Source organism: Silurus meridionalis, chromosome 16 (assembly GCF_014805685.1).
Source record: "Silurus meridionalis isolate SWU-2019-XX chromosome 16, ASM1480568v1, whole genome shotgun sequence".
Lineage (NCBI taxonomy): Eukaryota > Metazoa > Chordata > Actinopteri > Siluriformes > Siluridae > Silurus > Silurus meridionalis.
The window spans coordinates 11739126-11754531 of NC_060899.1; the positions used below are offsets into that span (position 1 = coordinate 11739126).

The following is a 15406-nucleotide window of genomic DNA, read 5'->3' on the forward strand; positions in this document are numbered from 1 at the left end:
GGAAAAACTGACTTGTGGCTGTTTACTAGTTGGTCGAGAAAAAAAAAAAGAAAAAAAGCATGGAAACCGTCCAAGGTGTAAGTTTTCTACATCCAATTGACCTGAATTAAAAAAATTAAACAAATTTAAAATTAGCCTAATGTGTTGGATATCCTGAACAGTTGCAGGTTATTATTAAGGTTTTATTATTATTATTATTTAATATTGCCGTATATAATTAGGCAATAAGGTTTCTTCCTTCCATACCACCATGGAAAACACTCATTTTCTAAGACATCAAACCTAACTATATCATAACCATGGTGGCACCTTGACGCTCGTTTCCTGTAAAGCATCTGTTTAAGAGAAAGAGAGACAGACCACAAGGTGCAGGTTTCTGAATGAGCTTAGGCCACACCTATGAAGGATGCCACTGGGATTTCCCAGAATTACACGACTTTAAAGCCACTGCTTCCTTATGGAGATAAAACTGACTCGCGTTCCATCCAATATTCGACAATATCACATGACTCAGGAATTACTTGAGAGAATGAGACTTTCTTTGGGTTGGATTCACTCTCTTAAATGTGTTTATAGATCGGATTAGTCTACTAGACTAGACTACTTGGTCTCATCACCTGAGCCAAAAACTGGTAGGTGTGGCAGAACAGTGGAACAGTAAACATTTAAATGTTTTCCCTAATACAAATAGGCGGGTTTGTGTCTATTTACTATAAAATGTATTTAAATGAAGAGCAGTTTGTTTTCTAAACTATATTTGCTCTCGCTATCTATATTCAGATGTAAACCCAAAATGATTTGTTGTTTTTGTAGCCCAATCAAATGAAACACTAAGCCAACCACTACATCTCCTTAGAAACAGGACTGAAGAACCCCAGCCAGCACTCTAACTCAGCCTGTCTCAAACAAGTAAACTAATTTCATCCACCATGACCCTGACCAGGATTTTATATATATATATATATATATATATATATATATATATATATATATATATATATATATATATATATATATATATATATATATATATATATAAATAAAATCATATATTATATAAGTCATGACCTTGCCCAAGAGATAACATGGATACTGAAGATAAATGAATGACTCCAAACTAAGATTTTTTAACAAAATATAAAGGTTTTTTTTCCATCAAAAACACTTCAGAGTCTCAACATAAACATCTTCAGCCATTTCTGGCAATTTATGATATAACTGCATAATTCAATTCATTTTTATTGATTTTTGTCTCAAAGCAGCTTTACACAGATAATGCGGTGATAAAGAATGCACAAGATGTTCTTTATGAGTGTAAGTTTGTCCATGATGAGCAAGCCGGGGGCGACTGTGGCAAGCAAAAAACTCTCCGAGATGGCATAAGGAAAAAACCTTGATCATAAAATATTTATAATAAAAAAATATTAGACATCACTATTGGTGCCTCAAAAAAAAAAGAAACACTTGTTGATGTAGACACCCTGGAAACTTAGGCAGCGAATGATCTACGCTCTAATCATATGACGTCATCGGCAGCCGATGACAGTAGCCTGGATTCCCGTAAAACATTCTGCAAGTGTGTGTGTGTTTCAACATGCAGTGCAAACACTTATCTAGAACTGCACACACACACCCACCTAAACCAGCAAAGTTTGTCAATTTCCTCACAACTACCTGTACATGGGCCAGGATAGAGCCTGGACAAAAAACACTTATGAATATGAACACAAACATATACTAATATTTAGCCATTAAAAGATCGTCTCACACATTGTTTCACAACCAATCACATCCCCTGAAAACGCCGTCCAGTTCCCAGTAGCACTAAGAACCACAGTTTTCTAAACAAGACATTAGATATGACCCTTTAGTCCATTTAGGAGCACAGCTGTTTCACGTCTCTGTGTCCCCCGAGAAGAGAAAAAAAAGACACGATCATAGAAAGCAGACTCACCTGCAGTTCTTGCTCACTCGGCACAACAACACAAACTGAGAACCTGATGCGCTGACTCGGGCTCTTACAGCCCACTGTGACGCAACATCGCTATCCATAGCTCGAGGGGAGGAATGGAGTCGAGAATGATAGAGGGCGGGAAAGACGGGCAGAAAGGAAAGTGAGAAGGAGGGAGGGAGAAAGAGAAATACGAACCAGATAAGGAAAAAAAATAAAGTAGATCGCAAATGAGAGATATAAACAAAAAGAAAGAAACATGAACCTTTACACGGAAATGGCAGTTCACTTCCCCATCACACAAAAACATGCAGAATTAAATTTTTGAAGCACTTTTCAACTTTCTAATGAGCAAGATATTAACACTCGTAGAGCCAAGGTAAATTTCTGCTAGAATGCAAGCTGGGGAAAAAGTAAGTGTGGGCATTTACATTGGCGGCAGTTAGGGTAGTTGATATAGGCAGCAGATGGGAAAAATGCAGATGTTGGAAGGAAAAAAATCACAGGCATAAATCTTAGGCTTGAGATCTCACAAAAAAAAAATTAATAAAAGCAAATTTTAGTTCCTGTTAATAAAAAGAGCAAAAGAATTGGGAAGAAAATAAGTTCTGTTACAAATCCCCATCCAGCCCAGACCTGCTCGTCTGCCCAATTCGGTGCGACGTGTTCAAACTGCTCCGCTTACACATATGTGCGGTTACCACAAAATTTGCCAAAAGCTTCTTCAGGTCAAATCTGGCAGACTTTTTAATGTCACACTTCTTAGATCAGCTAATGCAATTAAAGCAACAATAATAATAATAATGAAAAAAAAAAAAACGCAGTATACTTATCCATGCAAATGATAGAAAAATAGAAGAAAAAGATATTTTTTTATTTTTTTGCTCTTGCAGCTGCTTACCTGTGGCAGACAGACAAACACGTGTGCTCGGGCTCCGTCTAGGCTCTGTGGATTGCACGTCATCCTGTGTGTGTGCATGTGTAAAGCCAGTGTTTGGGTTCCTCTCTATCAGTGTCCCCTGGTCAAGTGTCCCCTGGTCTCAGAGTCTGTGTGTGATTATGTGAGTTGTGTGCATTTGCCTTCTCTGCCTAGAGATATGGAAGCTTATCTGATTGGCACGGGGTGAGGCTTATGCAGGAGAGAAAGAAGGAAAACCATGTTTGTCTCGTTTTTTTGTTGTTGTGTGTATGTGTGTGTGTTTATGTACATTCATGTTTACGGCAGTTTCTCAAGGCAGATTATTATCACCAGTGCAATTGTGCAACCCAAGCGGGGAAAAAAACCCCACTAAAAAATAACAAGCTTCCTTTGGCACCAAAGAATAAATAAATACATGTGAACAGAAGAAGCTGCGGGGCTAAAAGCAAGAAAAACACACTCGTGCAAAAACACACACACACACACACACACACAAAGAAGCGCCTAACCCAGTTGTTCAACTGTTCACATCGTACCAGACTTTCGTTTATTGGAACAGCAAAAAGTTCACAAATTCAAAGCTCGCTCAAGAAAACACGGTGAAGCATAGCATGGCACGATGCATCCCCAAATAAGCCACTCTACACATGAAGAATCATGCTTGATCGCATGGTTTGCGTTGTCTATTAAGATCTCTGGAAACGCACCACGAGTGGATGATCTCTTTCTTGAAAACTGTTTTCTGTTTCTTTTCTCCTTTATATCGTCGGGAAATTGCAGAGCTGATACTTGTGCTGAAGGAAGCATAATCAGAGCTCTTTTTTTCAGAGCAATTTACAATTGTCTCATTTTTACCTCTGAGAAGTTGAGAGGTTAAAGGACTTGCTCAAGGGCCCAACAACAGCAGATGTCCATCACTGAGACACTACTCAATCATGAGAGTCTGTGAGCTAATGTGTGTGGAAGAGGGTAGATATTGTGTGTTACGGAGGTGCATCGCCATAACTGATGCCGGTGCGATTCATTTAAATTAAAGATACATTTGAATCAGCTACCGATTGCGATACGATTCATCCGTATTCAACCCTGATGCAATGCAGTGTTTGATTCAACACCATGTGATTCGATGGAAAAAAATCTAATGCAATACAATTCAATATTCAGATAGAATTACAGTTACTTTTTTTAGTTACTTTTATTTCTTTGGTTCAGACAGACAGCAAAACATAAGTTTGAAATAAAAAGTGCCTTCTGAGTTCTAATGCATGGCCCTTTCACAAACAGGCCTTTGTGTTGCGTAAAAAAAAAAAAAAAAAGTAAATTCAATTAAATTTATTTTAACAAAATACAACCAGATGTTCTTTTTCCAGGAAGATGCAACTCTACCTCTGCCATGTTAATCTATATTCTATGCGACTTTCAGGACACGCCCCGGTCCCCGTAATGTTCATGTTCACATAGCAGCAGTGGTACGCGTTTAAGAAACAGCTTAGCGAAGAGAAATAAATTGTCCCTAATGACTGTATGCATTAAATTCATGGGAACTGGTGAAGAAAATATTGTTTAATAGACAAATAAATGAAGAAGTAAACTAGAATCAGGGATTGTAGTGTTGCAACATACATGAATAACCCACATATGGAACAAAAGAATAAATAAAGCATCTGCTTTCACTTTTGGCACATAGGAGTTTTGCCCCTTAAACAACAATGGAGAATCCACAATTTGAAAACATTTCGAATCCAATTGCTTCTGCACCAGAAGTTTGGAAAACAGTTTCCTTTTTTTTTTTTTTACTCACAATGCAGTTCAAGTACCTGCTGATTGAGGTGATGGTGAGATTTAGCCCAAAAGGAGTGATCCGGCTGTGATTTAGTCTACCAAGCTTTCTCACCTTCTGTACACTCTGCTCCGAGAGATCAGGGTTCCAAAGCTTTCAGATCTATCACACTCATCTCATAGATCAACAACTGAGTATCTGCCATAAATCTTTAACATGATTCCCCTCCATTAATGTTATACAAGTCCAGGAGCTTCTTATGAAAATTCATCGTCAGCCCAGATATTAGCATCTGAATGGGTAAGCAAGGCAGAAAGGCAAACACATTTAAATGCGTTTCAGGGTGGCCCATTTCCTTTACCTGTATCCATTACAACACAAAAGGCAGAAACAAACTATAAATAAGTACTCATAGGTTTATATACAAGGCGCCAATGATTGACTGGACCAACCACCTGACACTTTCGACTGGAATAAACTCTAGAGGGTGGCTAATATCCAGGAACAAATCTTGGAACCATCATCTCTACTCCTCATTGCTACAGTATTTACTATTTAATGCCAGGAGCCAGTCTGCTTGCATGCATTATATGACCTCTCTGGTCTGCATTTCTCGAAAACCAATCCACATGCATTTATTAGGATAAAAACAGCCGAAGCAAAACCTGGCTCTGGAACTGTAGATTTGTCTGGGTGATGATCAGAGTTGCTGCCAATCAGATGCTCTGCCCATTTGTCATTTAAACTAATCCGAGTTGAGCCTTGCTTAAGTCTGCTACAATCCGTTTCCTAAATAAGAAAATCGAATAACCAATGAGGTAGGCTACATGGCTTTAGGGTAGAGGGTCCGGTGGGGGGACAGAACAGAACAATCCCTGGTCCTCCCAGCATCCAGTCACACAATCAAACAAGTCTATATTTAGTGGATAACTTCAAGGCTAAGGACACTTTACAATCTGACCTAGGGAACAGGAGGAACTCAGTGGAAGTCAAAGAGTACTGGGTAAAGTCAGGTTTAGAAGTAACTTTACTACCCATGGTCCACCATCACCACCATTCTCCATAGATTTGGAATCTAAATAACATTTTTTTCCATTTAAGTCAAAAGAGATTAAAACTAGAGAATCCTTTAGAACATGTATTCTTTTAAAATGACAGCAACATACACCATACTCCCAAAAGTTTGCGGACACTTGGTCATGTATCCCATTCCACATTGAGTCGCAATTTGCTCTAACCCTATCCCTATCCCTCCACTTTTCTGGGAAGATGTTTTACTAGATTTTGGAGTGTGCTTGTAGATATTCATGTTCATCAGCCACAAGGCTGTTAGTCAAGTCGGGTAGGTGAGGAGGCCTGGGGTGCAGTCAGCATTCCAATTTATCCCAAAGGTGTTCAATAGGGTTGAGATCAGAGCTCTATAGCAGGCCAGTTGAGACCTTCCTCTCCAAACCATATCTTCATGGAGCTCTGCTGGAACAGGACTGGGTTTCAAATGTAAATGTAGTAAACAAACAAATGTTATTATACCTCATCCAAAGACATTCTATGCAATTGGGTGCCTCCAAGCGTTGTGGTAACAGTTTGGAGAAGAACCACATATGGCAGGAAAGGTCAGGTGTCTCAATACGTTTGTCAATATAGTGTACAATTGGGTCCAACCAAACTGCGTTTTTGTGAAGACCCCATATGAACTTCTATGAATGCCAGAAAAACTACCATGCTACAATATTTGTGGTGGTATGGAAAAATCATTAAATTTTACTATGGCTGATTTCTGTAAAACAGCAAAAAAAATGACAAATGATTATGTTTTAACCAAAGGTTTTTTGCCATTGGAATAGAGTAAGTGGGTTTATAGCAAATTCCTCAGATTTTGCTGCACTGCCCTTAGGATGCAGCAGGAGCAGGAGTTTGAGATAAGTTTGGCTGGCTTGGATGGTCAGAATTAATAAAATGATAATAAGGGAAAAAAATGTCTGCAAAAAGAAGTGTTCATAAACAATTTGTACATAGTTTTAGTGTTGAAAAGTGAGACAATGAACCAGCAACTCTTACCCAGCCAGTAATCATGTGAAGAGAAATCAGCTGGGCAAAGAGATGACTCATCAAGTAGTGAGACTGAAACTTTCGTTTACGTCAGTAATACTCAAAATGAGAACTTTATATAACAACTTCATCTTCCGGCAGCTGCAATAAGGTGTCACCACAGCGGATCATCCATCTACATACTACTCTGTCCTCTACATCCGCCTCTTTCTACCCAACTACCTGCATGTCTTCCCTCACCACATCCATAAACCTCCTCCTTGTTCTTCCTCTTTTCCTCCTTCCTGGTGGCTCCATCCTCAGAATTCTCCTACTGATATACCCCATGTCCCTCCTCTGTACATGTCCAAACCATCTCAATCGCGCCCCTTTCACTTTGTCTCTAAAACGTCCGACATGCACTGTCCCTCTAATAAACTCGTTTCTAATCTTGTCCATCGCCATCACTCCCAATTAAAATCTCAACATCTTCAGCTCTGCTACCTCCAGCTTCACCTCCTGTCTTTATGCCACTGTCTCGCCACAGTCCCATAAACTTTTTACTTTCACTCTCACAGATATCCATGATGGAGTCCAACCTGCACCTCAAACCAGTCCGTCATTCTTACTGCACACTTCACCGCTGTCACACTGTCCTCATACACGTCCTGCACCACTCTCACATGCTTCTCTGACACACATGACTTCCTCATACAACTAAAGAAGGCAAAGGTTTTACCATATCTTTCGGTTCTAAAAGTAGATGTGGAGGTGGCAGTTTCAGTGGAGAGAAAAAAAAAAACAAAAAAAAAAAAACAAATAAAGACAGTTGAGAAAGGCCAAGTTTTCAGATCAAGCAAAAAAAATAGCAAAATGTGAGCATGTAAGGAGCTTTTCCAGGCTGCCACACCTAGATTTCAAGCAAATCTTACAATAGCTCTCATTCCACAGCTCTCATTACAGTCACCTCTTTGTGACTAACATATGAAACTGACTAAATAAGTATGATCTCTAGTAACGTCACTACAAAATATCAACACGGAGGAATTGGCATGTTTGGCATGCGTACTAATTTACACCCTACAGGGGTTGAACAAGGAATAGCTGTAGGAAGAGGACAAGGAAATATAGCAAATAATCTTTTCCTTATCTGCCTTAACGGTAGCTTGCCTTGCTCTGAGAGCATATAAAGAATTTCAAAAACTTGGCTAAGCCTGCGGGAACATGCTATTAATTCTTTCAAAGCCGAAGTCGAAACAACCTGATAAATTTTTAATACATTAAAAGGCGGACGAGGCGCATCACTCAGGAATTGGCGGGAATTTCCCCGTTATATGTTTGATAACATGCTGGAAGTTGTGTGTATCATGTGGATCATGTGTATAATGTAGATACAGGATACAGATAAATGGTGTGTGTATATTTATGGAAAGAAGAACTGCAGGCCAAATTTTATCTCTCACCCATAGCTTGCAGCGTAACATTGATTGGCCCACACACCGTAATCAGGTCGAGCAAACAGACTTATCTTTACAAGAAAAGCAAGATCCTTCCAGATAACTACTATTTATAGAAGCAAAACATTATTTTTTACGGTTTGCGATTTTATTTCAAATACTTACACACCACTTTATTAATTTTTTTTTATTTATTCTTAGACAATTTAAGGTGAATAATGTCAAAATATTCTACTTTAAGGAAAATAAATTTATAACAAAGTCGTATAAATCTGTTCTACTCGTTATGCCGTCTCCGCTAAATTATAAATGCGTACGGTTGGTTACATAGAGACGGAATTTTGTTCTTTCTTGTTTTCTCATGATCGTGAATTCATTTTCTTCAATTCAACATAAAAACCTGTCTCTCACGACGCAATTGTATGGTGGGAAAATCTCAAACCGTGTCAATGTTTCTGGTGTATATTATGCAATACACATTGGTGTTTAAAATCTCATAAAGTTACTAATTTCTTGCAGCAAATATGGACTTTATCTGTAGTTTGAGCGTGTTCCTGGTCAAAATTAAACAGAGAATGTGATCATCTATGTTGCTGCATTTAGAACATGATCTTATGCCAAATACACAGAAAAATTAAGTACGGATCATGAGGAAACAATGTCTGACGTGTCGAGATCACGAGAAAATGAAGTCATGATAACAGCAAGAAAACTTTCTTCTGATCACGACATAAAAGTTGTTAGGTCGTTAGAACGAGAGAGAAAAACTAGCTACACTAACCAGCAATGAAGAGAGTATTGACACCAGGATACACATGTAGCTTCAGGGTACGGCAGATGAGATAAGCTCAACTGAGGTATTTTAAAGCCAGGGTCAAGTACTTACATCCTGGATTATATATACTGACTAACCTTCTGTTTTACTTCAAAATGATACACAAAATAAGCAATTACGTTTGACCCAACACAGAAGAGCCACAAACAGGAAGACAAAACATACTCAATTTGAGATGACTGATCCGGCTTCCAAAGAAGCAAATATCTGGCAGACTGACAGCCCCCACACTTACACCCCCCCCCGACCATCCCGAGCAGCTCAGGACTTGCTCAGGCACATTGTTAGTGTTATTTGGAACCACTTTGGTTAGTTTCTTGCTCCGATGACTCTCGATTTTTAATATCTTGCCATCATGCCCTCAGAAACACATACATATGATAGTCTTTCTGTGGAAAATGTGAGACTGAGGAAATAAAAGAACAGAAAGTGCAGCAAAAGGATGTCTCAATATCATACTCCACCCCCCACCACCTTCTTGAGGCTTAGAAAGTATGCATATTTTTAAAAATGATTCCCAACGATGATTCAAGCTACCTTTCTAAACATCGTGTTTATCATGATTAGCAAAATCAGCCATCGCTGCTGCTGCTGCCCTTTCGCTTTCCTCCTTCGCTTCTCTCTGAGCATCAAAAACACATCAAACTAATGAAAAAGCCAGTCCGCGTCACTCTGTGAAGATGATTGATCTTTCTTCCAGTACTGGAAAAGCATTCGCTAATTTTAAGCCATAAGCCTGATATCCAATTCAACCTCTCAGTCAAAAATTCAAGGGACCACAGTTCCGGCCCTGGCAGCGGCAGGACCATCTTTCTTGCGAGACCCAGTCCATGACATAATGCTTAAGTCATAGTCCCAAATCTTCTCCAGCCAATCGTCTGGCTTCTCGTTTACTTATTTAAACTTATGAACCCCTGTCTAATTAGGATGGATTTATGATGTTTTGGTAATGGCATTGCAAGCAGCAGGGAATATAGGCATGTCATTTAGCTAGGACCAAAGCCCAAATCCTACTGTTCAGGTAGAGATGGAAAAATAGAAATAAATCCAACATATCCACCAACGCAGTGCACTTCTAGACTTGTAAAGATGGGACACCATTTATATTTGAATGGTTTTTTCCCCCCAATTTTTGCCCAGTTTGGCTATTTGATAATAGTTTACTATTATATCCAATCTAGTGTTGCACTGGTTGACAGTGGACACAGTTATGCAGAGATGGCAAAATTACACACATACTTCACTTAAGTAGAAGTGCAGATACTTATGTTTTAAAAGACTCTGGTAAAAGTTTAAGTACTGACTACACTTTTTCACTCGAGCTAAAGTAAAGAAAATCGGGCTCTGTAAGTGTGACTCTATTAACTAGACCTTACATCATATTATTAGAAAACAAATGTTACCTAACGAATGTATCCAGGCTGAACAACCACCATATAGAACACAAGCACAAAAAAGATGATGATGATCAGGTGATCAGAAGTGTCTTCTCGTTGCCTTCTGTCTTGCTCGTTGTTGGCTTCATAGTCTGTGGTGAGTGAGAGTCAGGAAATGATACAGCAGTGGTAGGTTGAAAAAGCCGTGCGATGACAAGAAATAGTTTGATGGGCTGAAAAGAGTGCGCAATGAGAAGAAAAAAATCTGTAACCAAATAGAAATGAAAGTAATGAGTTTGCACTTCCTTACTTCCCATCTATGCATTTGTGTCCACCGTTTTAACCATGGAGCATGGCTAATTTCACTCTCTTGGCTATAGAGCTGCCATGAAATCTATTAGAGATCACCCATGGTATATTTCATGACCTTGGATATCTGGAAAATTTGGTTCCCAAATGTCCTGTTACAAAATTACGTGCCAATTTCTTTTACCTTCTCTTAATGTATTTGACATGAGGTATTCTTTTGATCACACAAAACATCATGCCATGATATTCTTATCCTATTCCAGGAAAACTGGTCATTGATGGAATAATTCACTTTGGATGGTATGCTAGTTTATCACACTTGTTTCTACCTAGGGGCAATTCAGTGTCATTGTATTTTTTGAGAGGTAGAAGAAAACTATAAAACTATAGGTGGGGAGAACTGAGGATCCTTGAGGTATGATGCAACTGAAGGTTGCAACTCTGCACCACTGTCCAGGTTTCTCTGTGCCTGTTCACATTGTAGTGTCAGATTCCTGTACTTGGCCAATCGGAGCAAAACACTGCATTTACTGCAGCATATCAAGATTTGACACACTGTGAACTGCTTTTCTGCTCACCCTGGTTGTACAGAGTGATCATATGAGTTACATTACATTGGGACATTACGTTTGTCATATGATATGAAGCATAACTGAATCTCCTGACGTGTACCTGCCATGTTTTTACGTATAGCCGTACTGCCACGTGACCAGATACTGACGAATGTCAAATGGCGAAACACAAAACAAAAGAAATTAGTTTGAGACATACATGTGCTGTTTGGCCAGGAATATATACAGTTTTCAAGCTGCCAAATTGAACATTTGTAAATGTGGATTTTGTTCATTTTTTTTTTTTTTTTTTTAAACACGTTCTTTTCGTCCTTTTTTTCTCTCTGGTGTATTCAATTCATTTATGGTTAGAATAAGCAAAAAAAAACCTATCAATTAATGTACTGTGAGGTGCATAAAATTTTAATAAACCAAATACATATTCAAATACATTTCTCAATTTCGATGGTTCGTAGAAAAACAACTGACGCTGTCCGTGTTCAACTCTTTTTGATGTGATGTATATTTACTATCTCCTGCGAATCATCATTATCATTACAGGCCTTATCCGGTAACATTAGACATGTCTGGAAATCCAGTCCTCGCAAACAGTCATACTCTATGTGTCATCACCTTCGTTGTTATGATTGTAATCGAGTCTGAAGCTACACCCCCCAAGACTCAAATTTAAGACTTTCGAAATGGACGGTAGAAAATTTTCCATCGTGATCGCAAGTTGCCGTGAAAGGACGGCCCTCTGATCCACCTACACAACATACCTCTGGTGAGAAGCTGATGTTGAAAGGCACTTGGCTGTCAAGTAATAGCTAGAAGCACTTCCCTGTAACCCTGAAAACTCATGGGTCATGTGATAAAGAGCAGGGTGGTATAAGAAAATAAGAAGGTACACGACAGATTAAATGAAAAAAAAAAAACAAGGACTAGACACACACACACACACACACACACGCACGGGTGGTAGTTTGTGTTGGGCAGGGCAGGTCGTCCTGGCAACACGGAAGCAAACACACCCTTGCAGCGTTGTCTGGTCCTGTCGTGTGTTGAAGTCGTTCCCTGAGCATGCTCAGACTGGCCTTCCCTGCACTCACTCACACACACACACACACACACTGCACTGCCAACTCACTGCGAACAGTCACATGCTTTGCATTATGCATTATTAATACAACTGTGATGTGTGGAGGCGAGTCAAATTAAAATTTCGAAATAGAAATAAAAAGAATTGATGTAGAGGAATTTAAACTGAAATGAAGAATGCGCGGTTGCTTGTGGAGAGCCACATGCTAGTAAAGTTGGGTACTGATGAAGGTGAGTGGAGGAGGCCTGTGGGGTGCAGTCAGCATTTCCAATTCATCCCCGAAGGTGTTCCATAGGTTTGAGGTCAAAGCACTATAGTAGGCGACTCGAGATCATTTTCAACCTCTGTGATTTCAAGCGACAATGAGACGACACCACTACGAACGCTACCGTGTTTGAGTGCTGTTAATTAGCGAGCTAAGAGAAGTGATGCATAGAATTCCCTTATCCAAATGGAGAACTGTACAGTCAGCGATTTAGATTTCTACATATGTTGTATGCTGTTTGATCTAAAGCAAAATTTTTAATGTTCACTAGAAGCTGTTGACAAATCTTCTTTGTTGCCTGCTGATGTCGTTCTATGAGAAGATCATCCCGAGTTCCTGAGTAGGAATTCTGTGACGAGGGCACCGTTTCTGCAGGTTTTTCCTAGTCTGAGGTTGAAAATTGAAATAAAGAAATTAAAAACTTTACTATACTGGGGGGTGTTCAGTTTATAAAATAAAACAAATTTGAGTGGAAACGGCATTTATTTTTTATACTCCCCTGCTACATTTATACACGTATCCTGGCGTTTCATTAATGCCTGGAAAGATTCCGCTTGTACGTCTGAACCATCCTAAGACAGCCTGCTTCTCCTCGTCTTCAGGAAACCACCACGAACGATGATAGGCGTGCGGCCCTCTTTGAGCGTCTCATCACCGTTATGTGACTGAAGACTTCTGTAGATATCCGCAGGTTTTTACCTCTTCGTTCACAAGAAACTTGATCACCACACGCTGTTCCATGAACTCACTAACCGTTGACTGCTATCTTGATTAACGGGCTCTGGACTGGCCCGCGACATGTGCGCCCCCTATCAGTAATAGGACACACTAGCCACTTACTACTGCGAGCAGTTCCGCCATGCTAGCATCCGTTTTTCTACCTGTACAATTAAAAGTGTGGGTTTCTCAGCACATGGGTGATATGCTGCAGGCCAACTCACAACCATATACTTTTTATTTACTAAAGGTTCGAATTAATATTGTGTAACATCTACAAATATTCCTCTTGTGGTCCCGATAACGGTCTTTCCATCTGCCTCCACCCCATCCCCCAATTCCTTCCTTTTAAGGATACTTAAAAAAAATCATGCACAGTCATGTTTGAGAAAAACTTCCTTGTTATAAATACTTCCGTAAAATTTGTTCTTTAAAAAAAAAAAAAAAAAAAAAAATCTCCAACACTCAAAATAACCATGTATTTATTTTATTTTTTTTACTAGAAATTAGTTGTTGCCATAGATACCAACACATTACAATAAAGCTGTGATTTGAACGACAGCCTGAACCACAGCTATAAGAAATCGATATTGCACTTTTTCCACATCTAAGCAATTAAAAAAAATATGTGTACTTTCTCAACGAACATGGATATAACAAATATCTGATTTTTTTTCAGCCCTTAGCAGAATGTGTCTTTTGGCAACCAAAATGTAGCTTGCTGAAGGAAAAAGGAAATTCCATTGTCCAAATCATTTATATATGCAGGCTCTAGTGACCACGACTCGTGATGCTAAATATAACTCGCTCCGTACGTGCCAGTCTACGAGTCGAAAGCAATATCTGTGGACAATGTAATACCAGTGACTCTGTTCCAGCTGCTCTGGTGGCTAAAAACCACAGCCGGTGATTCAGAGCACAAAACCTTTCTCTGTCTAAGCCGTGTTTTTAACCTGACATGACAGGAAAACACACACGGGTTGCTTCAGGTTCAGTGCTCGAACCATTTGGAATCTTTGCTATTAATTATTTGTCCTGCATAGTTATACAAAGGCACAGGACGGTCATAGCTTCAGGCCAAATGAAGTACTCATGATCATCTAACACATGGGCACGCAATGTGGCACACAGGTGCTAACTCGCAGGACTGTCTCCCCCTAGTGGCCATGGTTTGGAACAGCTGATAAAAAAAAAAAAAAAAAAACATGCAGAGCATGGAAAAAACAATGTTTTTCTAGTTGTTAATAACAAATAAGAGCTTCTACACAATCTATATTAAATAGACTGCTGCTTTAATAGTATATTTCTAAAAATTAAAGTAACTGCAGCATTTATTGCTAGATAGATTAATATACCGACAGACAGCATCTACGAGAAAAAAATAGTAGCAACTGTGCAAACTGACAGGTGCACATTAATATGTAAATATATGTTTAGCATGTAATGTATACATGTAATTACATACTAAATAACAATGAATGACATGAGTTTCGAATCGCTCGATCATATTTCTTCATACAAACCCGGAAGACGTTGGACCACTGCAGAGAAGAATGGTTAAAAATATCATGCAAAGCACCTATAGAGCACTCAGACTAACTGATGCCAAAGATGGTCAACTTTATAGGGAGTGAATACTCATGCAATCAAAAAATGGTAAATTTATTGGGTTACTGATCCAAAAATTGTCCATGTAAATACTTATGCAACTAATGTTTAATAAACCAGATTGTTTTTCCACCTTAAAATGTTAGACACATTTTCAACAGGGGGTGAATTACTTATGCACTGATAGTGAGAAGTCACATAAGGGCACAGGCAAAACATCTGATTTTCTATTTAAACCACCTCTGATCCCAGAAATGTTTTCTGCTGAGTCAACTGTTTTGTTGGTAGTCTGGTAAATAACTGATTTAACTATGAATTCGACTCAACTGCAGGAAGTGAAGCAGACAAGGATTTTTTTTTTTTTTTTTTTATGTGAACTGGTGAGTAGCGCTTCAGTGCTGACTGAAGTGTTATGTTCTAGATATTTGGACCATCAATACAAAAAAAAAAAAAAAAAGAAAATGAATGCTTGATGTTAGACAAAACTGGATATTTATTCTAATCAATAGAG

At 38.9% G+C, this 15406-nt stretch overlaps 1 protein-coding gene across 5 annotated transcripts in view; it reads right to left on the reverse strand.

Annotated features, from left to right (window-relative positions):
• The window catches only part of plekhg5b (pleckstrin homology domain containing, family G (with RhoGef domain) member 5b), a 63009-nt gene that overhangs the window by 28326 nt on the left and 19277 nt on the right, over positions 1–15406 (reverse strand). Inside the window, exon 1 of one of the 5 annotated variants that reach the window (XM_046869436.1) lies at positions 2853–3004. The exons of 3 other annotated variants lie outside the window; for them this stretch is intronic. In XM_046869436.1, coding sequence (XP_046725392.1) covers positions 2853–2930 — 78 coding nt within the window. In that variant the 5' untranslated portion in view covers positions 2931–3004. Of the gene's footprint in view, positions 1–1954; positions 2055–2852; positions 3005–15406 lie in introns of those variants that run through there. One more of the 5 variants, XM_046869437.1, reaches the window with a different exon arrangement.